At 39.7% G+C, this 26,533-nt stretch overlaps 1 protein-coding gene across 8 annotated transcripts in view; it reads right to left on the reverse strand.

Annotated features, from left to right (window-relative positions):
• Positions 1-26,533, reverse strand: part of LOC112982201 (CUGBP Elav-like family member 4) — a 717,445-nt gene that overhangs the window by 612,412 nt on the left and 78,500 nt on the right. For all 8 annotated transcript variants that reach the window (XM_026098419.2, XM_026098415.2, XM_026098417.2 and 5 more), the window contains exon 2: positions 15,040-15,122. In XM_026098419.2, the coding sequence (XP_025954204.1) occupies positions 15,040-15,122 (83 nt within the window). The remainder of the gene's footprint in view (positions 1-15,039; positions 15,123-26,533) is intronic.

Consider the following 26,533-nt stretch of genomic DNA (forward strand, 5'->3'; position numbering starts at 1 on the left):
ACTGGGGGGAAGGGCAGGAAAGAGTTTCCCTGTGAAATCAAAAGCTACCCCTGAATCCAGTCTGATAGGCTGCAGAAAATGCAGCTCAGAAATGTGTTTCTGACAGTGAAAGACCTTGTTTGTAACCATAAGGATTGCACGCAGCACATTGTTTGATCCTGGGAGGACTTTGATCTACACTAGCACCTCAAATATAGCAAAGGATGTCACTAGGCTTTGGAAAAAAGAAGGGAGAGGAAAGAAGAGAAAGCAAGTAGAGGTGTGCGGCATCAAACACAAGCCACTGAATTCTAGACGCGTTAGCCAGCACACGTAACTGCATTTCAGTCAGAGGAGAGCAAGCGTCACATCCCTGAAGGGAACTGTGTGTCATTTTGCACACCTACCCCAGCAACTGTCATTCAAGAAAAGAGGAGGTTTACTAAAAGCATCTCAGGGGCAGCTCTGGGCATGGAATGTGAAGGAAATAAGCCCCTTACCTACATGAACTGGCTTCAAGGCCTGTCATAAGGCATAAACAAAATGAATTAAAATTTGGTGGTCTCTCCTCCTTGCTCCAGGTGTCCACCAGAAGAGAATAAGGGTTGATTGAGATAACACACTCAAAGCATGCTTGAGAGCCAGAAGTAGCTTCTGATACATAAAACAGTAGGCAGATCAGGACTCATGGACCCTCATGCTGCTTTGGGCACTGAACCAGAACTGGGTAGGACAAGACATATGAGGAAATCAAGGCCAAGACCCACCACTAGGTATGCACAGGTCAGAAGTGGGTGCAGGTCCATGATAGCACACCTATTTTTCTGCTGTGCTGGATAGCACAGTCTAAAGCCACAGCAGGGAGTGACCCTCAGGGCTAAGGCAACACAGATGAGACATATTCTACATATAGGGCGGGTGCCTGATGGTTGTGCACCAGTCAGCAGCATAGCAGGCCTTAAGAGTGCACTGAAAGGAAGTTTATCTGGGACTCTCTTTCAGATTACTCTCAATATAAGCCCTTGTATCCTTCCCTCATCTCTTCTTAGGACAATGCTCGTTACATACATGCACACAGACAAAAAACATCCCCCTCTCCCCCAACATACAGCCTCCCCAAGAGATGATAGCAAGGAAAACTAAACTCTCCTTGATAGAAGCCGTCCTTCCTTCCTGCAATTCTCACCCAACAGGGGGAGAGGACAGATGTGATGAATTAAGATGATGCAAACGCTCTATCTTTTATCTGTACTCAGAGATGCTAGAGCAGAAGGGCAACTTTGAGGAGCCACGCTCCCTGCTAACCAGCTTCCCCCTCTGCGCCCTTTGGTGAGATGTGGTGGAACATGATAAGCAACTTGTGTTATGTCTTGGAGAGAAGCAGAGAAGAGAGAAGTGAGGAATACCTAATACAATGCAGAGGCTCAGTACAGTGACAATAGTCTCTATTATTCTTGACATGACCCTGATACAAGTGTGGGGCTGTTTGTAGGATGCTGCTTTTTATTGAAAAGTATATCTGACCCAAATTTTATTACAGATGTCAAGTACAGTATGGAGAAGTATAGCATGCATCTAAGAAATTCTCCTTGCATTTTCTTCTTTTTAAAGTAATAGTAAGAATGTCACTCTTCCCTTATTTATTTTCAGGTCAATCATGAAAAAGAGGAAAGAGACGGCCCCTTTCTGAAATGCAAGAATCATCCTGAACCATCACCTTATATTTGAAGAGAGCTTTTCCCTCCCAACAGTTATCATCCTTTGTCAGCATCATAGAAATGTCTAGGACACTGCAGTCAAAAGCAAGGGCTGTCAGCGCTAAACACTGTACACAAACACAGGCACACATGAAACAAATCCTGCTCTGGAGAACTATAAGTATCTAATAAGCAAAGGAGTGATAGTGGGGGAAGGTTAATTAGCTCTGTTTCATGGGTAGGATATTGAGACGAAGTTAAGTTCATTGACTATTGTCCATTGCTTAGGTAAGTACTACATTTAGGTTTCTCCCAATCCTGAATCATTGCTTCTAGCCCTCAAGACCACACTTCATTGCAGGTCAGTATTTCTTCACTATGTCTTCTCATGGCCCCATTTTCGCACCTGAGGAAGACAGAGGAGTCTAATTTTCAAATAGACAACTTAGGAACTGTCAATGTGTCTTAGCGAAACCCGAGGTCAGCAACATTAAACTCACAGGCTGTATGTCTAGTCCCCTCTTATTACAGCGTGTCAAGACATGATAGATTATAGTCCTCTGAAAATCAATCAGGTCTGATATTTTGCCTCAGAGGTCCATACAAAAATCTCCACCCACTCAAAAATAAAAAACAAAAAAAAACCCCCAAAATTGCCGAAACCAAAAAATCTTATCATTTGAGGTATTCTCCTCCTCTGTCTCAGGCTGAGGTTTCAAATTTTAAAATTGGAGGGGAGGAGAAAAGAAAGGAAGTACATGTGCAAACACTTTCTTCAAATAGCCAAGAACCTGATGAGCAAGAAACTTAACTGGGGTGGGGAGAGGTGAACCAGGGCCAGTTCTGTTCTTAATTAGGTAGGGCATGGATTCATACCTGGCTAGCTCTACATGCCAAGCAAATGCCATGCTTGCCTGTTTGGGTTGATTTCTGTTTTTCCAGCTCCCTTATTTAAATCAAAATTTTCTAATAGATCCAAGATGTCAGTCTCAAATAAACAGTTAAACAAAATGACAACAGGTCCCTCAAATGGGTCTTGAACTTACATTTTCTAGAGAAAAATGCTTCTATTAAAAAGAAAAATCAAATATAAGCCCCCATGAGAGAGCTCCAGTCTTGTGTGTATTGAACACATTGTCTGTGCTAGGACAAAAAAGGGTAAGCCAGGCTATGAGCAGACAGAGCAGTAGGCCTTCAAGTCAAGACAGCAATGATGATTTCACCTAAATGTGGATCAGTATCTAAATACAGCATTTGGGAAGCTTAAGCATCCCGTATCAATGTTATCATTGCAAAAGTGAGGGAAACAGACCCACTTAAACTTAGGCTTCTTAAGGAGAAATCAAGGTTAGGAGTTTATTTACCTCAATCAAAAGAGAAAAGGATGAACCATTCATTCTGGTCACGTACCATTCCTCATAGATTAAAGAGTGATTTTGGGATGGCCAAATTGCTATATATGGTAACTCAAACTGCAGGTTGGATGAAGTGTATCCAGGTTTTTAGCAACTGGCTGAACTGGTAATTTTAAATGTGCTTGATGCTGAACAGGGTACCATGGACTTATTGGCTTAGAACTGTGCGTATCCCTGACCTGGCCTGCATTTCAGAAGATAAGGCCATTCACAGAAAAGCAGTTTTCTTTAAGTGGAACAAGAAAATTGAAGTACAACTTCTACAAAGCTGAATGTGGATACAAAGAAATAGAATAGGTGTACAAGTACATGAAAACAGTTATGCACTGAAGTAATCTGCAACTGGATGGTTGTGCAGTCACTATTCTGAATGAGGTTAGCTGAAAAGTTGCTTTAACCATCATTTCATTGAAGCAAGTCCTCCATTACTGATTTTTTTTTTTTTTTGGGGGGGGGGGTGGTCAGGAGACCAAACACAACTTTTTTTGATTACCAGAAGTGAGGAAAGAGCATGAGAGGAAGCAATAAAAAGATATTTCCAGGGAAAATTTTAAACATAAGGACAATTTCTTTGATGGAATAAATGCTTCCCTTTATTTAATCATTTTCTTTTACACTATTAAGTACACCTGGTACAGATCTGTTTTTATCTTAGTTTAAGTGCTTAAAAAATGAAGAGAGGAAAAGGGGGTCATTCACTGATTAAAAGGGTACTGGGCTAGGTTTCAAAGAGCTACAAGGTAGCATGTCCTCTAGTCTAAGTTCAAGGTTAGAGCTGGTATTAAAAGATGAAGCAAGTGACATCAAGAGGATTGCTGTAAAACCTGGCTCTTCTAACAGTGTCGGCTTCTGTTCAGAACTCTTGGCCTCTGGACAAGATACTGCAATTCAATAATAGCTAGCAGAGACTTTCTAGGACTCTCAAGGATGTTTTCCGGCATATAAAAGGAGAGACCTCCAGTGGCTCTGTTCTGTATCATCAAGCCACTACAGATAGGTGCAAGACTTCAAGCAACAGCTCAGAAGCAGTCCTGGCTGACTGGATGGGCTATGAATAATCATAATAATGATAATAAAGAGTGCTTGCACATCAATGCAAAAGAATGAGGAGCAAAGAGGATAAATGTGACTCAATCTTCAGCTATCTGCATGGAAAAGTATGATTAATAACTACAGAGGCTTAATGTAACCTCCTCAGATAACGAGTAAGGTGGCCTTCTCCGAGCCCTGATTATCCTCTTCTAATGGGCTTCATTTATTGTGTAAACTAATAACCAAGGCCTAAACACTGCACACTCCAGGGTCTGCAGGAAAAACGCTGGGCCCAAATGTGATTAAGTTGGTGAATATTGCTCAGCAACACAGGGTATTGCTTGGGGCGGGGAGGTGCAGCAAGAGGAGAGAAGGACAAGCAATATATCCTGCAAAGAAATGAGGCAGGAAGTAACAGGGATCTGCCGGTGTAAATCACCTGCCGTTCAACTGGTATTGCCCTGAGTTTTCAACCAGAACTGGTGGAAAGCCAGAATATAGCCCCAAGGTGCTAATACCAGGAAAGAGAAGCATTAGTAATGAGGGAACCTGATTGCAATGCTATCCAGAAAGTCAGCAGCAATGCCAGATCTGGAAAGTAACTCCAGTTGTCAGTCAGAGTTTCTGTGCTGGAGAGCAAAGAGGCACTCAAAGAAAGCTGGATTCCCCAAAGTGAAAGAGTTCAACAACACAACCCTGGCCCAGGAAAAAAGAAATGACCTTCCAGCTCCCCTGGCTGGATCTCTAAAGTGCAAGCACAGCTGAAGGGAGGCAGCTTTACAGGGCATCTAAAGAAAGAGAGTAAGATTCTGATTTGAGCTGCAGTGATGTAAACTAGCTTAAACTCTGCAAGACTCAGGAGAGTTCCTCTGAATTTTCACCCAGCAAGTGAGAGGACAGAACGGGAGCCTCCCTCACTGGGAAGCACATTTCTTAGCTGCGCAATGAACATCACATTAGATTATCCAAACTGAAATAATTGTAAATACCCAATTTATCTGGACCCGTTTGTGCTGTCTGCTTAATTGTTGCACTTCACTCAACAAGGACAATGAAATTAGTTTGGACAGGCTCACTTTAGAGACATTACCACTGTGCTATGGCAACTTGGGTTCAGAGCGCTGATGGAAAAGGTTTAAGGCTTAATAAAATAAAAATAAAGAGAAACACAGATAAATTTGGAACCTCCACTGAGACCTGAGACATTCCCTTTGATGAGTGTCACATCTGCATTTCATTACTAATAGTTTATTCACATTTGTAGCACCCACAGTATATCTTCCACAAACCATATGGAGCCCACAAATACACACATTCTCCCAGGATCCCCTCAGCAGCAGCCTGCTTATTTTTGGATGTGTTGTTCTGCTAGTGACATGCTATGCCCAGCTTTCCCAGAAGTGTCTTCGCCTCTCCCTTCTCAGGTGAAAATACATGCAACATCAAGCAATGCAAGGGTGCAGCTACTGGAAAAATAAGCTCGAAGCAGCAGGTTGTTACCACCAGAACGGTGAGTCTGCAGGATCCCCCTGCCCCTTCCCCCCTTGCAGAAGCAGCATAGACACAGAAATAAATCCCTTGTCTCTCCTCAGTTGCTCTAAGGAAGAACAGATCAGAGAGCATTGCATGAACCCTTCCCATACTGCCTCTTCTCCAGTGGCCAAAATGTGCAAAGCACTACAAAGCACATACACACTAAGTCTCATAGTTTCAAGAAACACTGGATTCAGAAGAAGCTAGCTCTACTGCTTATATACATGTAGTGTCTCAAAATGGGAGAAGAATCAGTAACCTAAGTCTCTCCCTTGTCTGGAAAGAATACATGATCTCCAAGGCAGAAGTAGTTGGGCAGCACAGTGTTCCTGCCTTGGTGGCTATAATCTAAACTCATTTCACCAGGCAGGCATTATGTGAACACAGGGTAATGTTTCCAGCAAATCTGCAAAGGAGAGGAGAGACAGCAAGGACAGACATGCAGAGCAGGATGGGATGGAGGAGAAAAGGAGACAATGCCCTTCAGCCAGACATGAGGTACTAGCATGACTTTATTGAGAAAGGACACTACAAGAGAACGTGAAAGACAGAGGCAAGCTCTCAGATGTTTACCAAGGAAGATCCTGACAGTGAGACTGATTATAAGTCAGCTTTACTTCAGCCGTAAGGAAAAAGGCCCCCCAAAAAATGATTCCAGTTTGCATAACCCTGGATGCAAAGTGCTATTACATTGATCAAAGCTATAAATGAAATCAGAAACTCATGCCATCATGTTTTATAAGATAATATTTTACCATGCAAAGTCTTTATAGTAACAAACATGATCAAGCCATTCACACAAGAGAAAAAAATATATATTCACTCCATCAGTTTGAATGAGCAACCCGAGCTTAGAAAGGATTAGCTAGAGCTGGACAAGACTTGCTCTGCCAAATCTGCCTACAAAGACAATGACCAAAACAATCTTTTGCAACAAGACAGAAAAATATGCAATGGAAAGCAGCAGAGGCTTTGGGGAGTGTAGCTTCCCATGCATAGGAGGAAAGGAAGGGAATAACTTTTAGTATCACAGAGTTCATTTTGAGCTGAAAGTATATGCATCTAGAGGTCAAAATCAGGTACAGAAATCAGAGGAATTGAAAGGCATGTGTTTTTAAAAGAAGGTATCTTTATTGAAAGAAGACTTTTTTTAAGGGGTTGCATGCTGGAAAGGGGAGGGGAGAAAGAGTATGGGAAACAAGATATAAGAAGGTTCCCATTAATAAGAAAAAATGGCAAATGCACATTTATTCTTTGAAAAATAGGTTAGGCTTAATTTTGTCCTTGTACTTACAGAAACTAATCAGAAAGATTTGACATTACTGGGAACCTGCCAAGTACAGCAACTCGTACATGCAGTGCCACTGTAAGGCTCTCACTGCAGCTACTCCACAGAGCAAAGTCACTTCAGATATCTACTTGTCTGAACTGACAGTGCAATCTCATGGCCAGTCATTCCCCACCATTTTCTCCCTGCCAAAACAAAAGCACAGCAGAAGTGAAGCACAGAAGCTAAATAGGTTGCATTATGTCAAGTCAAGTATGTCAAGTAAGCAGAGAGATGGGACAGGCTTTGCCACTCCCAAAGGATTTCAGTTCAGCTAATTCCTTAAAGGGTGTACTTAACTTTAAGCATGGTTTTAAGTTTAATGTACGAATCATGCACTTAAAATATTTAATGCAGGACACAGCTTTTTGAAAAGGTTTGTAGCCAGTGCCTCCATTTCTTGTGTTAAAGCTCACAGTCCATCTAAACTGTTTTCAACATGCACAGATATTCCTCGCCTAGCTAGCATACAAAGCATTAACAGTGTTTCAGCCAGAATTTAAGTCCTTATTGTGTACACTCCCAGGAATTATGGCCATGGACTGAAGTTGCTCCTCAGTGTTCAAGTCTGTGCTGTAGTGTTTTCATTGTTATTATACATGCTAGCTAAATTAAATCAGACAAAGACACACATCTCTAGGCTTCACATTATTTTGCCATTTTGGGGATACACATATACGCTTCAACTGCCACTCAACTTCAGTTCTTGCATATGGTTTTAAGAGTGACCGACACCTCCATGAATATCCGAGGGGTTTAAAGGCACGTACACACCACAAAGCAGCACAGAGCAAAGAGTACACACCAATGTAAGCCAAAAGTAGTACAGCTACCTCCAGTATACCTATAGTGTAGGCAGGCATTATTGCCACTGACAAAAGGCCAAATCAACATAGTCACATAATGTCTTCATCCAAGTGCTTCATTGATCCATAATGGAGGGACAGCTTAATACTGCAGAGTCAGTGCATGCTTCATTATATATACATATATATATACACACACACACATATATATATATTCACATATAGTGCAAACAGGTGCTTATGGAAAGGTTACCCTAGGAAAAAATGACTCCTGGACTGGTCACTGTGTGTATAGATACACAATATTATCCATGTAACATGGGATGAGAAACGGTGGTCTACTACTTGCGAATTCTTCCTGAGTATATCCAGTCATTACTTGAATCACTAGTGCAACATTACTGGAAACCCCTAGTGTTTAGGGTTGAGTAGTGTCTAATGGCTAGTACTGTTGAAACACTCGGCACTGACCACCTCCAGTTCCTATAAGTTCGGAGCTGAGACCTCACTCCAACAGAAAGCCCATGAGAGCTCTCTCATGGCCCAGCAGGTGTCAGGAATGCTCAGCATTTTGTGAGATCAGATATTCTGAGGGAAAGATTCTTGGTAGAAATTTGTTTCCTCATTTAGAGCTATGGTTCACGATGACATCATTTCAGCAGTGACAAATATAGCTGAGTCTGCTCTTTCCTATGCCACATAAATCCCTTGACCTCAATCAGATCATTGCTGATTTACACTTGTGTAAATGAAGTCAGAATCAAACCCATGGCATGCACAAATGTAGGCCAGAGTAAACATTACTCACAGACAAGAGACAATCCTTCAGAGGAAGGAAGAAAAGATCATTTTCATGCAAATATCCCTAATAATAAGGAACAAGAGATAGAAATAAGAGTATGAATGAAATGCAATCAAGAACTGCTCTGAGATTAGATTTGCTTCTAACTTTATGATGCTGCATCAGCTGCTCTTAAAGTAGCTTAAACCCAAAATTTGACCTACCTGAAATTTGTTATATATAGTTTTTCATCAGAGATCTGTGAGCTAACTCAATCTCTTGGCTTGGCTTTGAAGATAGCTGAAGGTGCTCAGTCACTTGCAGGATCTGAGCTGAGTTGATTGCTGTGTGCTATGAAAACGGAAACTTTTTTTTTTTTTTTTTTTTGCTGAGATCCAGGTTTGCCCTCAAATCTTTACACATTATCTATTTATTTATGCATAAACAGTGGCATTATGGTTTGGAGAACAGGGTCCCTTTGATGGGAGGTAAGCTTGACTAGCCTATGGGAGTTTACTGCTATGCATATAAATGAGACCATACATACAAATATGCAGAACAGACAAGTGAAAATATACAGCATCTCTTTAAAATGAAATACTTTGATTGCTCCAATCACAAGAAGTTGTAAAACTACCCTGAAGAATTAACAGCCTCAGTACATGCTAACTACATCCATCATAAATTCGTCTTTAGTTTCTGTTATCATATCACTGTCTCCTGGGACCCTCAGTCCTGTCATCATTTGCCCTTTATAATTTATTCAGCTTGTACTTGCCTGAATCCTTTCTACTTATCATTCATCTTTACAGTTGTACATAAAATTAGATTGATCCTCCTATGGCAGACATGTCAGAGAGAAAAGTTGTCATTGAATAACACATAAAGCAAATGAAGGTCCAGCAACAGCTTTTGTTGAACAGCTTAGAAATTGCCCTTTGAGATCCAAAAAGGTGTCAAATTGAGAGAAAGAAAATACAATATATTTAATAATTTAATTTATGCACACCCTTTTTGAATCCTCACCAAATCTGAAATACTATTGAGAAGCCTAGTTCACATTTTGCACATCTGAGCTTTGTCAGAAATCACAAATGTAATGAATACACCCGTCTCAGCTGAGATATAACAGCATGCATCCAACACACTGGTTCTGTCACAATGCTTGCACCATATCCTTTTGCTCCAGAGCTCTTTGGACTGGATGGCAGAGAGAGTTTACTTTGTATTCCAGAGGCTGCTGTATAGGGATATAGAAGCCAATCTTTAACTAGTGAAATGGAACTTTAATGTTTACCAAGCAGATAGGACCCAGGTGTTTCATCTCATCTGGTGAACAGAACAGCACTGTCAAACTACAGGGGTTTTTAGCAAATGGGAAGTGCATATGGTTTCCTCTCCCTCTCTCTTGTCCCCTCCTTTCCCCAAAGTAAGATCCAAAAATCTTTTGACTGTCTGGTCAGTGAGGAGGAGGAAAAAAAAGACAGACAAAAATCTTTAACTGTGACATTGACACCTAAAGATTTTACAGTACTAGAGAATTTCTACAGGACTGGTTTTTGCAAGTATCTTACCTCAAATCTGTTTTTATTCCTTTTCATCTTCATTTTTAACTTCAGAAAACAGACATGTTTCTCCCAAGGGAACAATTAAATGTGTTTTCTTTCAAAATCTAAAGGGCATGGTGAGCAGGCTGTGTGTTCAGCAGGCTACTTTAATCAATGGAACCCATCCAGCCTGCCACTGCTGACCAAATTGCAATTTACATTGGTAGAAAAAAAAAAAACTTTTGAAATGAGAAGGTGCGGGAATACCACACCACTTTTGGCTTAACATAGTGTGCAGGGTGATATGTGGTTTCATGGCTAACAAGCTTTTGGAAAAGCCTTTGAAACATTAAAAAGGACAGTAAGACTGTAAAATTATAGTAAGGTCTGCTTAAATGGGTGAAATTCATGCCATACATGCAGGACTCTTACAAGGTCTGTGTGATACTTGTGTCTCATTTAAGCCTCATTACAAGGATTCAAGAGAGACTAGATTTTGCAAAACTTCTATTGCTCAGGGGTCTTTCCTCACATATGAATTTTAACCAAGTGAGAGCAATAACATGCACAAAATTTTTGGAAGACTGAGCACAACTTTAGTTTCAGTTTTTAACAAGGGTTTAATAACAGCCTTATGAGCCCACCTGTCATGTTTTTTTTTAAATAGGAAGGTGAATAGGTCAATGTTTGTTTTAGATGGCTGAAGAGATAAAAAACTATTAGGAAGAAAACACTAATTATGTGCTGAGCAATTTAGTACATCCATAGTACCATTCTTCCTTTCAGAAGGAATATATACTAAAAAACAACAACAAGAACAAAACCTGCTTATTTCCCAACTTGAATAAGACCTTCAGATTTCTGAGGTTAATAGTTTCCTAGCTACTTAATTTCATAGTTATTCTTTGCGAGTGTTACAGGGAGGTTTTAACATTATGCAAAAAGGCAGTGCCTCCAACCAAGTATACATGGACTATTCACTCCCAGTGCTTGAGAGAGCCACAAAGAATCAGAAGAAAAAATGCCGCTGTGCTTATCATACATGAGCTCAGTTTATTTGTGCTATAAATAAAAGTAGATCTTGATAGCGTAATTACATTTCTCAGCATTATCCTCTGCCATTCGCTTCAGAAAGAAAAAAGAAAGGGGAGAAAAAGTTGGCTTCACTATAATTTGTAATCAAAATGACTACACTTAAAACATAATTTTATTTCCCTGATTGCATTTCCTGTGGAGCTTTGTGGGGCAAATAGATAATATTATACCAAAACTACAGGCAGATAATTCTCATGTCCCCTGCACTGTCATTGTCTAGATCACTTTTTTCCCTGTGCTTTCCAAGATCATGGGATGTGTTTCTGATATTGTACTTTATCATTGAGAGATATACCAGGATCAAAAATCCTAAGGGTGAATCAACTTTTACTTTTTCTACTTTCTCTTTCCCTCTCCCCAAATTACCCTTCCTTGCCTAATTTGCTTTTATGATGCCGGGGCTGTTGGGGGGGGAGTGGTTTCCCACTATGAAGGATTAGCACAGATTATGGTGAACAGTGTTAATTATAGGTGGGGAAAGAGAATAGTGCATCTCTCCAATCTGTTCTTGATTTCCCTCGTGTCTGTCTGGCTGGTAATAAGCCTCCTTTAATCTGGCAGTCCCCTTGGTGAAATCAGCACCACGGACAGCAATATTGATTGCTTCTGAGAAACCATCACAGCTGCTCAACCAAATTACCTTTGATATGTGACCTTTAATGTAATTACTGCAACATCAAAGCATTTCTATAAATTATTAAAGAACTAATATACTTCATCATCCAGCTACTCTATTATATGTAAAATAAACAATCACAAATAAAATGTTAGAATTGGAATAGCCTAACGCTCACAAAAGTGCTCTTTACACATACATGCATACCCTGCTACCTTAACCTTCAATTTTAGGCAATGCAGAATTTCAAACTGTCCAAAACATCCTAATTAATTTAAATGAAGAGTATTCAACTGATAATTTTGTTTTACATTCTAGTTTCTGCAAAATATCTATCATGATTCCTTCTCGCCCCAAAACAAAGTACTATAAAGACTTTATTAATCAACACATACCTGCTTGAAAGTCTTTTGATTATTCCACAAGATGACTTTATGTCCCATATATAACATAGAAATATGTGAAACATATTTCTGTCATCTTACAAAGCACATCCAGAAAGTAATTACTGTAAAATATGTGCATGTAGCCACTCCACTAAAAACACAGTGATACATAGCTAAGAGGCAAGGCATCTGAATCTGGACACAAACTCCTGATGCCTCACCATTTCCATACATTAGCATTCATGTGCATATTATTAAAAATGACTCAATTCTCTGTTTTCTAATAGAAGGAACACAAACAGCAATACTGCAAGGGCAGGCAAATATACAGTTTACTGGAGGAGAGAAAAGCATCTCAATTCACCAACTCACTGTAGTATTACTTCTTTTTTCCTATACAAGACTTGTTAATTATTTTCCATAGTTCCTCGGTAGTACTGTTTGTGTCACAGATGCTAGAGGGTCAAGAGAAGGTGTTATATATGTATTATTTGTGAACTCATGTGAATGAGGACTTAGACCCTTGACCTTATGAGTGCTTCCTATTTTATGGTGATGAACTATGCTTGATATTGTCGGCGCATGTCATCAAATACAGTCAGGTAAGTCATAAATAATTCTTTGCTACTCACATAGGAAACATAAAACAGTATCTAGGCATGATAGTTTATCAAGAGACAAGGCTGGTTTCCTTAAATAAACTACAGTGACATCATTCAGAAGACGAGTTCAGGAACCTGGCAGAAAACTGCATACATAGGGTTTGCTGGTGGAAAGTAAGGCTTTATCCTGAGACGAACAGAACTGGAAATGAATGTGATAGGAGAGGTTGGAGCTTAGAACTCTTGAAAAACAGGCTGTTATTTTAGACACGGAAGATTCTTTGTTCCCAATTCAGTCAGATCCTGATTTGTTTTACACCTTGAGGTAACATAACAAAAAAGCCACCTGAAGTCAATGTGGTCAGTCTGGACTACATGTGGTGGAAATAAGACTAGGACATAAAACAAGGAGATGTTCTTGCTGTGGTCTAGGACCAGGCAACATAGTCTGACAAAACCTTGATCTTAATGCAAAGCTGCCTTAATTTTGCTATTGTCGGAGACAAGCTTTGCTTTTAAGATTTTTGTGATTTCAAAACCTCTAAAATGCAAGTTGAGATTCAGAAATGTGGAAATACAAAGAAAGGTTCTCTAAAAAGAGAAATCTATTTTTTTTTAATCTGAGCCCTCTATAATCTCACTGGTCCACTGACTTCATTGAGGTATCACACAGCTTCAAGATGAGACACAGAGAAGGTATGAGCTCCGTATGTGAGCTAGTAGTCTTACTGCTAATGAGGAGCAAAATCTCAGTGAGGACAATTGGAATTCTAGTTAGCATCTTTTAAATATACAACACCCCATTCACCACAAGCATAGCTCTGAGTTTCATACTTGCACATGTGCCACTTTTGAGCTTATTTCAGAAAATTTCAAGTAAAAGAAATTGTTACTCAAAGCATCCCTATTCAAAATGTTTTCTATACTCTGAGCTCCATTATTCAGACAGAGGAGAAAAATAAAAGGAAAGTATCACCTGTTAATATCAAAAAATGAGAAGAGAAAAACTAAATCCTATCAAGACTCAACTCACTCTCTGTCTGTGGCTAATTGGTTTTTAGAAAAGATAATTCAGAGGGAGTTGTCAGCTGACAGAAGTGTATTTTTAGTGAATGAAGTATGTATATATTAACATAAGGTATGACATTTAAGGCAAAGATAGATGCAGATGAGCAAGTGTGTGGGCATCTCCATACTGACAAGGTGGCAGAGATAGGTAAATAGACCCAGGATGACAAACAATCAGAACAGAACCAGCACTATCTTCAGCAGTATACAGCAACTGGTGCAGCACCTCTCAAGTTTTGTGGAGAGGGAAGTTAGGAGTAAGCAGACTCGGTCTTTCAATACTAACTAATAAAGACAGTTTTTTAGGCCAATCACCTCTCATTTTAGATACAACCCAAAACCTTCAGGATTACACTCAAGTACTTGATCACTGGCTTCAGTGACAGAGTCAAAACAGCTCTTTTCTAACCACCAGGAGTACTGCACTCAGCTGTTTCCAGTACATATACCCCAGCTGAATCTAAATAGTCTCCCCCTCCCTCCTCCCACTACTGCTAAACTGGAAACCCATCCCAGCAGGGCAGGTCTTCCCCACATAATGCTGATTCTATTTTTAGTTCTACTTGTGTTGTCTGAACCTTAGATCTTGCTCATGTGAATAATTTTCCTCATTATCTTGTGTTCGTCTCTTCTCTCTCTCTTTTCTCCTTGTCTCACCGCCTTTCCAATCTGCTACAGCTGCTTGAATACTAAAGTAACTGAGTCAAACCACTTTGTCATCAGGTATATGTTTTCATTCTGTGATAACTCAATAATGTGATCTGTTTCTTGATTTCTTGCTGCCACACCTTGCTTCAGAGAAGAAAAATACTGAGAGGTAATACCTGGTAAGCACTTTTAGCATTTCACTAGAGGGGTCACAGGTCTAAAGCCTTTCCTCACTTGAGCAAGGCTGGTAGAATTCAGCCCATAACCAATTAATTACTTCAACCTGTCTCCTGATAAGAGGAAAAAGCTTTTATTTTTGTGCATGAAAACCACTCTAGTGGGTTGGTGGCATCTTGATTTTATTTGCACCATGCAAATAGTGAGTCATTCAAGTAACCAGAGACATCATGCTTCCAAATCCACAGTAGGAACTCCATATGTAACCCATTTTAGATTATTAAACATAAAAGTATATATATATATATATATATAAAAATCTGGACTCACCCCTGGCAGTGTCTTCTGTTCATGCAGTGCACTCTGGGCCTTTAGAGCAGACTCCCTTTCGCAGTACGTTAGGAAGGCACAGCCTGTAAACAGAAGACAAAATCTCAGTAAGAGCAGTATTTCAGAGCAGATCAGTTTTAAAACTGGGATATAGAACAAAGTGCTTTCCCATCATCATCTCATTCCCAGTAAAACAGCCATAAAAATCTCTCTTTAGTAGGTCAGCAGTGAAAAGTCAAGAAATGAAGCTATCATCACTTTTCTAATCCCTGGTGAAAGGTGGGCAACAGCACAGATATGAATGCTTATTTTTATTTGAATACATTTTTAAGTATCAGATACACAGGGCTGTACAGGATTAATGATCTTGGAGAACAAACAGGGTGGCAAGATAGGGCATAAGATCCTACTTCTGCTCGAGCAACAGCATTAGGAGCAAGACCCTTACTGCCATAACATGCTGGAGGTCTCATGCCCTTCTTTTGTACTAAGTACTTCAAATAAAGGGCATACAAGGACTTAGGACTTCCTACTGCAGAGGACTACACCTATTATTTAGCCTGACTTGCATCCACAAGTAATCTCCCTGTTTGCATTCACACCAGAAAGCCACCACCCTGCACACGCTGCTGCAAGGGCTCATTGGCTTCTAGCCACGCATACAAAGACAATCACAGCAAAGACCAAACAAACAATCCAAAACATCCACGTTGCTTTACAAATCATTAGAACTCCAGAGCCGCTCCAGTAGATCATGTCTTTGGTCCCTCCAGCAAGTTAGCTTATCAACTATAAAGGCTAAAAGCCCTGTCATGCTAGGGCAGAGCAAAAACTCTGCCCCACCTCTTCTGCCCAACCCCATGCTTCCCCTTCTTCTACAACCAGCCAATGTTGCAATGTCTTGTATCACTTGTGTCTGATGTGATCAGATTATTCCTGCTTACTGCAGTATACTGAAAACCTGCCAGTTCCTGCAGCAAAAGAAGTGCTTGTTATGCAGAGGACATTTTCTCTGAAGTTACTACAGAACATCTGCAACCTCGCCAGCTCCTTGAAGTGGAGATATCATATCTTTCAAGGTTCAGGCAGCATGTCCATCAGGTTGTGGGCATCTTCCAAAAGCAGCACCAGTTTGTTTCCCTGGCAGTCTCTCCGCACATGTTCCATAACCTCATCTTGACCCTCTCACCTTCTCCTCTGCACGTATTAAAAAATGTGCGCAAGGTGAGTAAACACTAGACTATGAAGTCTTTTGGGCCCAAATTATCTAAGGATGAATCAGTGGATACTGTCTGAGCAGAAAGATCACAGTGGTAAAGGAAGTTAGGTCCTTAGTTTCCTTAGAAAATATTAGTGAAGAGATGTACACTTGTTCCTTTCTACTTTACAGTGTTCTTAATATGTTAGTACACACACAAAGGACTAGACAGAAACTTTAAGAATATGTATAAATTCATTTTATGGAAGTCACCCTACTCCCCCCACTATGAAGCCACAAGCTGAGTGATTGTTCCAATGTGGCATGGGAAAAAAAAAAAAATTCTGCCCTACTTCTTACCCTACCATTGCTTTCTGAAGGTCTTGTTTTTTTCAGTGTATTCCAGCCAATCAAATTTATCATGTCTCAATAGCTGCAAGTCTCATAAGCAAAGTCAACAATCAAGGAAGGAGGCTGAACAACAGCAAAATATTGTATCTTCTAATTACAATTATTTGGATTAATTCCCTTCTAACTTTAAATGAATGAGTTTTCAGTTTGTTTGCATCTGCCAGAGAAGAGGAAGAAACCATCGCAGAGACAGTTTACAGCTAGTGGAGATAATGGATTGAAAAGGATTCTTAAAAGTCACCCATAGCTTGATAATCAAATGGGAAACTATGCTTGAATTTAATTTCAGTGCTAAATCACAGGCTGAAAGCTCTCTGTTGACTAGACACAATAAGAAAGTCTCCCTTTAGTAGTAGACGTGGAACAGCTGATACAGTCTAATTAGGCACATCATAGTGCACTGTTATAGAGATAAACTATGCAGTGTAAAGCTCCCATAATGATAGCTATATTTTTCTCCTTATTGTGATGGCCATGACAACAGTTCAGAGTAACAATGTCCTGCAACTCCTACCACTTCGTGACTGTAATTCAGATGGAGTAGACAGCAGACTCCTCCTCTCTTTGTAAGAGCAATGTTTCTTTCCAAGATCCACAGAAGGTGTGTGTGGGAGTAAGTTCTCAGGAGGAAACAACCTGCATGAAGTCCTCTCCAAAGATGTTTGTGCAAGTGCTGCAAGTACCAAACTCAGAAACACTATTTAATAAAATTCATGTAAACGTCACTGACTCCCAAACAAGGCATTTGGGACAGGAATTTGAAATGAAGAGGAGGAAATTTAGTCAGAGGTTTGCATATGCTCCAACACCAAAGAAAAGGAACACTTTCTCAGGGGCAAAAAAGTCTTTTGTGAAGGTAATTTTTTTTTTTTTTTTAAACCTTACTCCTTAGATTACATCATGCACATGGATTATACTCTGTCCAGACTCTGTTGGGCAAAAAGGCATCTATTTAAGAAAAAATGTCTAATTCACTTCAAGTGAATCCTGAGAGCTTAACAAAGCCAGTGAGAAGCCCCATTCCAGCTACGGCCAGCTGGAAGAACAGAAAGCTTAATCTTTCCTAATAGACCTCACACTTGGACTGGAAAACACCAGTTCATGGGTGTGGCTTTTTTGTTGCTGCTGGGTTTTTTTTTTCTGTCTTACCTTTACTTTTTGCATAAACTCTTGTATTTACTCTATAGGGCAAAAAAAAAAAGCCTCAACTAGAATAACATTTTTCAGAAGCATTAACACCTGGATTGCAATAAAGCAGCAGAAATCTATTACTCGATCCTGCAAGAATTTCCAATATTTCAGCTCCTGGTGCATTAGGAAGAGCTACAAGAAGATTCTTGCCTGGCTCCCACCACCCTGCCCCCAACCTCAAACATCAGAATACTTGAACTGTCGATGGCATTTTGATGGCTAGCAAAAGTACAGCTGTAGCACCTCTTTCACATGGCACCTTTCCTAGGCTACTTCTTTCACTGTGAATCAGTATGGCCCATTTAAAAGAGATGATGCTTCCTGGAAGACATGGCTCAAAGGACAGAGCACAGAGCCTCAAACTCTAATACCACAGGATACAACACCCTAAACAGTAGAGTCCTGAAATAGTACCAGATGAAACAACTCTGTTGGATTTCACAAAGAGAAGGCAAACTGGTGAAGCTTTTTCCATTTTGATTTTCCAGATAGAAGAAGTTTCAGAATGATCAATTTTCTCCATAAAAGTTTTGTTTTTATACAGAACCACCATCTTGATGGAAAACTCTTAAGTAGCTCTACTTAACAGTTCATTTGCCATCAGCTGTTTGGGCTGGATATGAATCTGACTTCTGTGTGAAAGGCTTCATATCCTATTATAAATCAGTTGCATGATCCAGCCCTGTAGAACAGCCTAGTATAATGAGTATTTCTAAACACATCTCAAGGAAAGATAGGGTGAAGGCTATGCATTATTTCTGTCATCTACTTGTATGGATGGTAATGACTGAGTGAGTATAGTGCTTGAGAATTATATCTGAATTTGAACAAAAAAATCTAATTGACTAATTATTGATAATGAAGGATTTGCTCCTAGCTGTTCCTAATTTCAATTCCATTTCTCTCAAACATGCCAAGTTTTCTAGACATGTGTCACTCAACTGAAAGATGCTTTGTTTGGATTGTGTCTTTCCAGCTGTTCATTTGCTACCAGTGGACAGCTCTCTGGGCTAGTGCATAAACATCTGGAAACTCCCAGCTGGCAATTAACTCTCAACCTATTGAACTGCAGTCTCTTGGAAACATGAGAACACATCAAGTGGTCTCCTGGGAAACAAGGTTGTTAAAGAGAAAGGGGAAATAAAAACAGGAGCTTGAGATGGAAAAAAGAAAAGCTCTATTTTAATTTTACCTCCAGGGAATTCAATAACATAAATAATAATTGCATGGAATACAGATGGATAACGGTTGCACTTATGGCAACCTCAAGCCCAGAATAAGTCTCCTGAAGATTTTTGCACAAGCCTGGGAGGCAGAACAGTCAGAAGCCACATTCTGAGCTGAACAGAATTCACAGAGAAACAGAATTATTTCACCCTGCCAGTACTCAGTTCATCCTGAGACAAAGGCAGAATCTTTTCACCCTGTATCTCAGCACTCACTTCAGTGAATCAGTTTTCCTTTCATATTGATATTCAGTCACTTTTAACCAGATAAGCAGTTCCTACCAGCTAAGAAGCACTGCTCACCCATCTCAGGTTTAGCTAAAATTAGTTATCCAAGGGTCTACCATCAACAGCAGGAAATTCATTTGACCTAGCATAAATGAGAGGAACAAACCTCTGAAGATGTCTGTTCTCTGCATCAAGTGCAGGACTCCAGCACAACTATCTCAGCTGCAGACTTTCAGCTTCACAGCAACAGATTCAACCCGTGAATACCTCTAAATTTCCAGCTACCTCAAGTATGTGCATGTTCTGTACCTTAATTAATCCTCATTATATATTGTGGGAGATGAAGATGATGCATACTGTCCATATCAATAACTAGTTAAGGGCTTTCCCCCCCCCTTTCTTGATTTAATCTGGCAGACAGCCACGAATATCCTGGCACAATCTCTTTTCTTTGCCTGTTGTTTAGGCCAAAGAACAAGCATTTAATGACTTATGACCTTGTCTTTGTGTGATGTGTTTTGGTGACATATTTATTAGAACTATATGACCTCACAAGAAGCGTGCCTGTAACTCTTCTGTATTTTTGGATACAGAAGCATTGTCTGGAATTTAGACTATAATCATGAAGATCTTTTCCAGGTATTTGCTGTATGTCTGAACAAGTCACCGAAGGTCTGACCTAAATCCAATGAGAAAATACTTACACACTTCAACAGGATGTGGAACAGTCCCTTAATCTTTCTGGGCCTATGTTTACTCATTGGTGTTATAATGACAACTTAAAAAGTTTGTTGGGTGCTTTAAGTGTTTTGGATGAAAGCCAGAAGAGCTATAACAAATTCTGAGCTCAGAGGCATAAATACAGTCGGGGGAGAGCATTGTATGTAACCCAAAACCATCCAGTTACACCAAAGCATAAATCGGGGTTCGTGATTTGCTCCGTCATCTATCGCTGCTTCTGGGAGAATCCTTGGCTCAGACACTGACCTAAACTAAATCAATAATAATCCATAATAGCTGGGATAACTTTAGGTTTTGAGAAGGTTGCTTTCAGCGGTCTAATCCAGTACATTTGATTTGAACATTTGTGATACTAAAGTATGCACACAGCCAGTTTTTCCACAGCTCAGCTGACAGGTGATAACTTCTGAAATTACAGCATTACTTCTGATATCTGTAAGTGTAGCTAAAATAGGAATCATCACCCACGAAAAAACTATTACGAGGCTGTCAACACAGAGTTCTTTTCAGTTCAAGACAAACAGCTTTATAGTTTTAGTTTCAATAATACTCATCGACTCCAATAGTGAGGTCTTCAGCCTTCTTATTGTGCCTTATGTTAGACTCCTGTATAGCATGTGAACTGGTGACCAACATACTGTTGTGTTAGCAGCGTCTCAGAGGAAAAAACAAAAAAGTCAATTCATACAGCACCTACTACTGTAAAGCCCTACTGCCTTTAATGTACCTAGCTTCCCAAAACCCAAAGACAGAGAAGCCAAGGACTTTACTCCATCAGCCCAAAATGGAATTCAAGTTCAAGAAAGCAAACTGCAGTTCAAGCACAACTCTTCAGGCCTTGATGCTCTATTTGGACAAGAGGGAAGAATGATAATTATGCATAACTTAGACCACTTGCTAGTCACACTCCAACTTAATGACTACAGTCTTGTAGGGGAGCTGCTTTGAGAGAGAGAAACCTGCATCTCTGGAAAATAGGCACTCTTAGCTATTCACAGGCCTGAGGCATTTAGTGATGCCTCACTCTCTCTGTGCTCTAATTGTATTTAGAGCATTTGTCCAAGGTGTGCAAGAAGTCTTTCGTGGACCAGAGATCTGTCCCCTCTCTTCCAAGCCCTAGGTTTGTGTTCTAGGAGAAAATAAAACAATATAAATAAAATAAAAACTTGCCCTGAAAATAAAATGGTCCCTTGCTCGAACATTCACCAACCTGTTACACAGAAAGATTTCTTTCTTAAGAAAACTCCTGCCTTAAAATCAATGTCTCAGATTATGTCTCCCATCTAGGATTTCAAAGTGAGAAAGAAACCTTTTTTCCTGTTTAACTATCCTAGCTCTAAATGTCTAGTTTTGAAACAATTCTCATTTGCTCTGTCTATAGTGGACTGCCCAAGGTTTAATCATTTGAGGTTTTCAGAGATTGAGCTGAATTTTCTTAAGGGGGACACAATCAATAAAAACTTTTGGAACTGGAAGTGTTTTATCCAATTTCTTCATCTGTTGCTCTCATAGCGATTAACTACCTTCTAAAGGAAGTTAACATCTTTTCTGGTGAAGAACATTCACTTGACTAGAACTTTCTTTTCCTGCATCTCCCCTGCTGCACAACCACTGAACACTAACTGTTTAGAGGAAAATATAGGAATAAAAATCTTCCCAGATATCAGCTTCCCTGTCAATTATATTGCAAGGCAGATTAACATCCGAAATACCCTGCTGTGTGGAATGCTAATTCTTTTTCCCTCTTATGTTATTTGCCATTAACTATTATGATGCTGTTATTTTCCTACTATAGATAACTTGATAGGGGTCTGTATACAAAAGCATACATAATGCACACTCATACACATCCATGTACCAATATTAAAAAAACAAATTAAGAATCAACGTCTTGAAACACAGAAGTTAACCATATTTACAGAAACTTAACTTAGATAAAATGCATTTACAATACTTCAAAATGATACATGGATATGTACAATTCAAATTATTCTGAGTCCTTCCTCGGACTGAGCGGTGCTTAATTATATTTAGCACTGTCCATGCAGACAGCAGAGAGACTTGAGTAACTGCTAGTGTAAATACGCATTTCGACAAAACACATTCAGCTTGATTTTCAGAACACGTAGGTTTTGGTTGAAAACATCAGTTTAAAAAGCCAAAATTCTCATAGGCATTTTCAATGAAATCTTTGTCAAATAATGTTTCTCAGGCCCATGTTACTGTTTCTGATCAAAGCCTTGATCAGAACTTATTCCAGGGCAGCTGCTAGTCCAGACTCTAATATGAATCAGGAAAGCAGGCTCTTGAACCTGGGGTTTCTAAACACAGAGCAAGGTGCCTTGTCACTATAAGCTCCCTGAGGGTGCTTAGAGTGCTTCTCTGGATTTCTTCATAGAGAACTCCACAGGTAGCTTACCTCCATCCCAGTGCAGAACAGGAAAGCTTTTGACATCTCAAACTTTCTCTAGAATAAGGGAAATGTCTCCTGCTCAGACCCATGCAAGACGAAATCTCTCCTGCAGCCTTGAAAGTTGCTGTGCTGACCAGTACTCAAGACAAGGGACAGGATGCACCACTGGTATGATATAGCATACACCAGGTCCTATTTTCCCATAACTGTCAACATTTTTTATTTTAAACTATAAAAATATTAACTTCAAAGTGAAGCTCATGATCAAGTGCATTTCTGGACCAAGCAACAGCATTCCTTGCATTTCAGAACTTGGCCACTAATGAGAAAGTCATACCCAAACTTTGGGGAACACTCAAGTGTAGATGAAAATAAATAGGTTCTAGCTCCTACCTGGTCAGGAAACAGCCACTTTAAGTTAAAACCCTGATTGTCTCTAAATTTGACTCACTACAACAAACATGCTGGATTTTTCTTTGAAGTGATAGGTAGATTGTCCATTTTGCCTTGCAGGCTCAGAAAAAAGTTAATAGAATTCCTCAGGAAATCTCCATTTCTGGTTTCCAGTATGGTGATAAACAAAGGGGGTTTTTTTTTTTAGTTTTTTTTTTGGGTTTTTTGGTTACGTTTCACCTGTGAAAGGTAGGAATACACCTACAAGCAATCCTATTGCTGAAACACTATCACTTGCATTCAGACAGTCATGGGTTAAGTCTCCTTAGAGTATGTGCATTAATTAGACTCTGTACCTGCTGTTCTGGGTCCTGCCTTTTGAGTTCTTTCTATTGTTAGCAGCATATGAATAACTCAGTGGATTTTCCGGAACAGTCTTAGCTGCTTCAGAAACTTTTTCCTCTTTTTATTTTGATTATTGGTCCCATTTATTTTTGGGAGACTTCTACTAGAAGTCTCAACTAATATCCAACAGTTATACTATTTTTAAATAGCATTTACTTTAAATGTCCTGGGCCTCAAAATACACCTATACCAAAATCCTCTCTAAACAAGCTAGACTGTTCTGTGACATACAGCTTTCTCCAAGCCTTGCCCTTCTGCAGCCACATAAGCTTGGGTATTTTACACTCAGTATGCAGCACCAAGCTGAGCTACACGCACTCCTTGGAAAATAACATCAACTCAGTGTGCAGGGAATCAGTTTGTACTTAAAAATATAAGAAAAGCTTGTGTTTCCACCCTTAAAATGATCCCAGGGCCATGCAGAGTACATCTTGTAGATAGCACTATTTAAGCTCTAGTCACAGGAAGATGTGAAGAAGCTTGTCCTAAATACAAACTTAGATATGCTGTGAACAGCCTTATACTCCTTCTTCTCTGAGACAGAGTGGACATGCCAGTAGGCTTCTGACATTTCCAGCTTGGGGGAAAGCAAAAGGCATTGAAACAATTGCAAGAAATAGCTATTATTAGGGAACATGCAGCCCATTTAGAAGCAGAACATTGCAATTGTATCTCTAGGGTTATTGTTCTTATGAAGTTTGCCGGCCCACATCTTTCAACTCCAGAAGTTCAGATTCAGAGCTGAACCTTCCAGATACTTCTCAAAATCGATCTCAAGACATTTCTATTACTTATAATTGAGCTTTTCCCCTCACTCCATACACAAGAACCATAAATGGGACAACATTGCCAAATTCCACAGGGTTTTAAATTTAAGTTCTGATAAGTGTATCGGAAGCCACCTTAAGACTTTTATATTACAAGTCAGATCCAAGCCCACAAAGAACATATTTCCTGATTCCAGCTAACACAAGAATGAAAATCTTAAAGCAGCAGCTGCTTCTACAAGATGATCATCCTGAAATATTGGAAGTCTCCAGAAACTTGCAAGAGTCACAATATGAGCCAGAGAAAACTCTGATACCAGCTGGCTTCATGAGATTTCTGGAGACAAATTTCAGCTGTCAGAACAATTAACATCCAAGCTCCAATAACCAGATGCTGTTTTCCATATGTTTCAACTTTGGATTGTTTCTTCTATCTGTTAAGCAATGTTAGAAGCAAACAAGTATTGCCTCTTATCTCCTATTTCTTTCTTCCTCAATATGACTTGTTCATTAGTTATAGGCACTGGAATAGCACGAAGTAAGATCGGCTTCTTCTCCCACAGACAGAGATGAAGTAACCTTCTTGATCAAGAAAAAAAGAAAAAGGTGTCAGAGGTCCTGTGTCTCTGTTATACTATAAAACTAGAGAGCTAAGTCCCCAAAATAAGGACCTCCACAGCTCCTGCTGTATCTCTTTCCTCTCACAGTCAGGAATTTGTATTACCCAGGGACCATGCTGCCAGTGCAGCTTAGATGCTCCAGAGGAGCATACTTCAATGAGCCACATACAGCAAAAGGCTCCAAGTTGAGCCATCGTTATATTGCACATGCTTGTAGTAACAGCCTGGCTCAAATATATCTGGGGGCAAGACAAGACATGCAAAGGCTGGAAGATTTTGCTGCTTGTCCAAAGCCGCACAAATAGTTTTGTGGTAAAGGTCAGCCTTGAGCCAAAACCTCTCTAGATTCTGCCCAGAGCATTAAATGCCTGTTAGTTTGATTTTCTTAAGTGCTGAAAAATTGCCTTATAGAATTTCTAATACATTATGACTCAAGTTGATTTTCTCAAATAAAGTAGACTAAGGACCCTACTGTCTCAAATGTTTAGGAGCATATGTCCTTCCACCACTGCAGTATTGAGTTCCTGGGCAGGAAGCTAAACACGAAGAGTATGTGAATTAGACTAGTCAGAAAGTCTAAAACTTCCAATTTTTAGAAAAGGTGGAACGATGCAATCTTGGAAGTTTAAAAAAAGACAGAAATTAATTACATCACGATCTGTGTAATTTACAAAGCTTCAGTGCCCTAGGTTTAAAAGGGCCCTTGTCAATGTGAAGTGAAGGAAGTACAATTTCCTGATGAATATAGAACTCTAGTTAAAGTGTATAGTAATCACTACTGGAGAGAGTTTGATCGCTTTTTTTGTTGATCGACTTAAAAATTAGTGAACATAGAGTATGTTGCAGATGGCTACAGTGAGGCTTCAGTCAAACATTTGATAAATCTTCTAGCAGAAGTCTTTACTTTGAAAACGAATTCACATTAGTTCAAATGAACACTGTAGCCCCAGAAGTACTGAGGATTGGCAGGAGGAATGTGAATGATAAACAGCAGTTGTATCAAGATAGAAGAGCTATCTAGCAAAGAAGTACATCTGATCTTATTTAACAACACTGATATAGGAAACAAACAGCACAATAATTAAGTTTTCACCTGTGGAGAAGGATGGAGAATAAAGCACAATAGAACTGAGGGTGCTGAGCTCCTTGGTAACGTGCCCAATCATCTGCAGCCCTCCAGAGGAGGATTAACTATGCATAGCACCTTGCATGACTCCACTCAAAACACAGGTAGAGAATAGCCCCAGAGACAAACATCTGAGTATTCAACAGAGAGAACAAAGCTGAAAGGCAGTAACATCAAAAGACACTTTCCAGGTGATAGTGGACATCTTGTGAATAATGCTTCCTCTTTCGTCTTGCATACGTCACTGCCAGATCAAAGTCACCTCCTTTCTTTGGCCTCAACGGAAAACCCATGTCTAAATGATGCTGTCAGCTCTGATCACCTGGAAGTGTTCGGAAAGACATTAAAGAAAAAACAAGGAGGGGGGCAGGCACACAAAACAGAATTCAGAGAAGAATAATAAAAATTCTTAATGGGCTAGGAAGACTGACTGATGAGGGAAGATTAAGAGAACTAAATATGTATAGCTTGGCTAAATGATGACTCAGGGGAATAGACGATAACCAGCTACAAGCCTTGAAGGTGTAAATACGAAGTATGGAGAAGAATTGTTCAGGGTAATACCAGAGGATAATAACCAGGAATAATGACATGAAATTCAACAACAGACCATTTAGGCTGAGCATCAGGAATGATTCCTTAACCATTAGGAATATTAGCATCTACTATCCCTCCATCCCAAACTGGCTTTTTTGTCTAGACAGTCTCTCAATCAAGACCATGCTTCCTAGAGTAGTGGTCTTTTTGTTTTCTTTACATGCATGTGTGTAATGCT

The sequence above is a fragment of the Dromaius novaehollandiae genome, chromosome W (genome assembly GCF_036370855.1).
Source record: "Dromaius novaehollandiae isolate bDroNov1 chromosome W, bDroNov1.hap1, whole genome shotgun sequence".
In the NCBI taxonomy this organism is placed as follows: Eukaryota; Metazoa; Chordata; class Aves; order Casuariiformes; family Dromaiidae; genus Dromaius; species Dromaius novaehollandiae.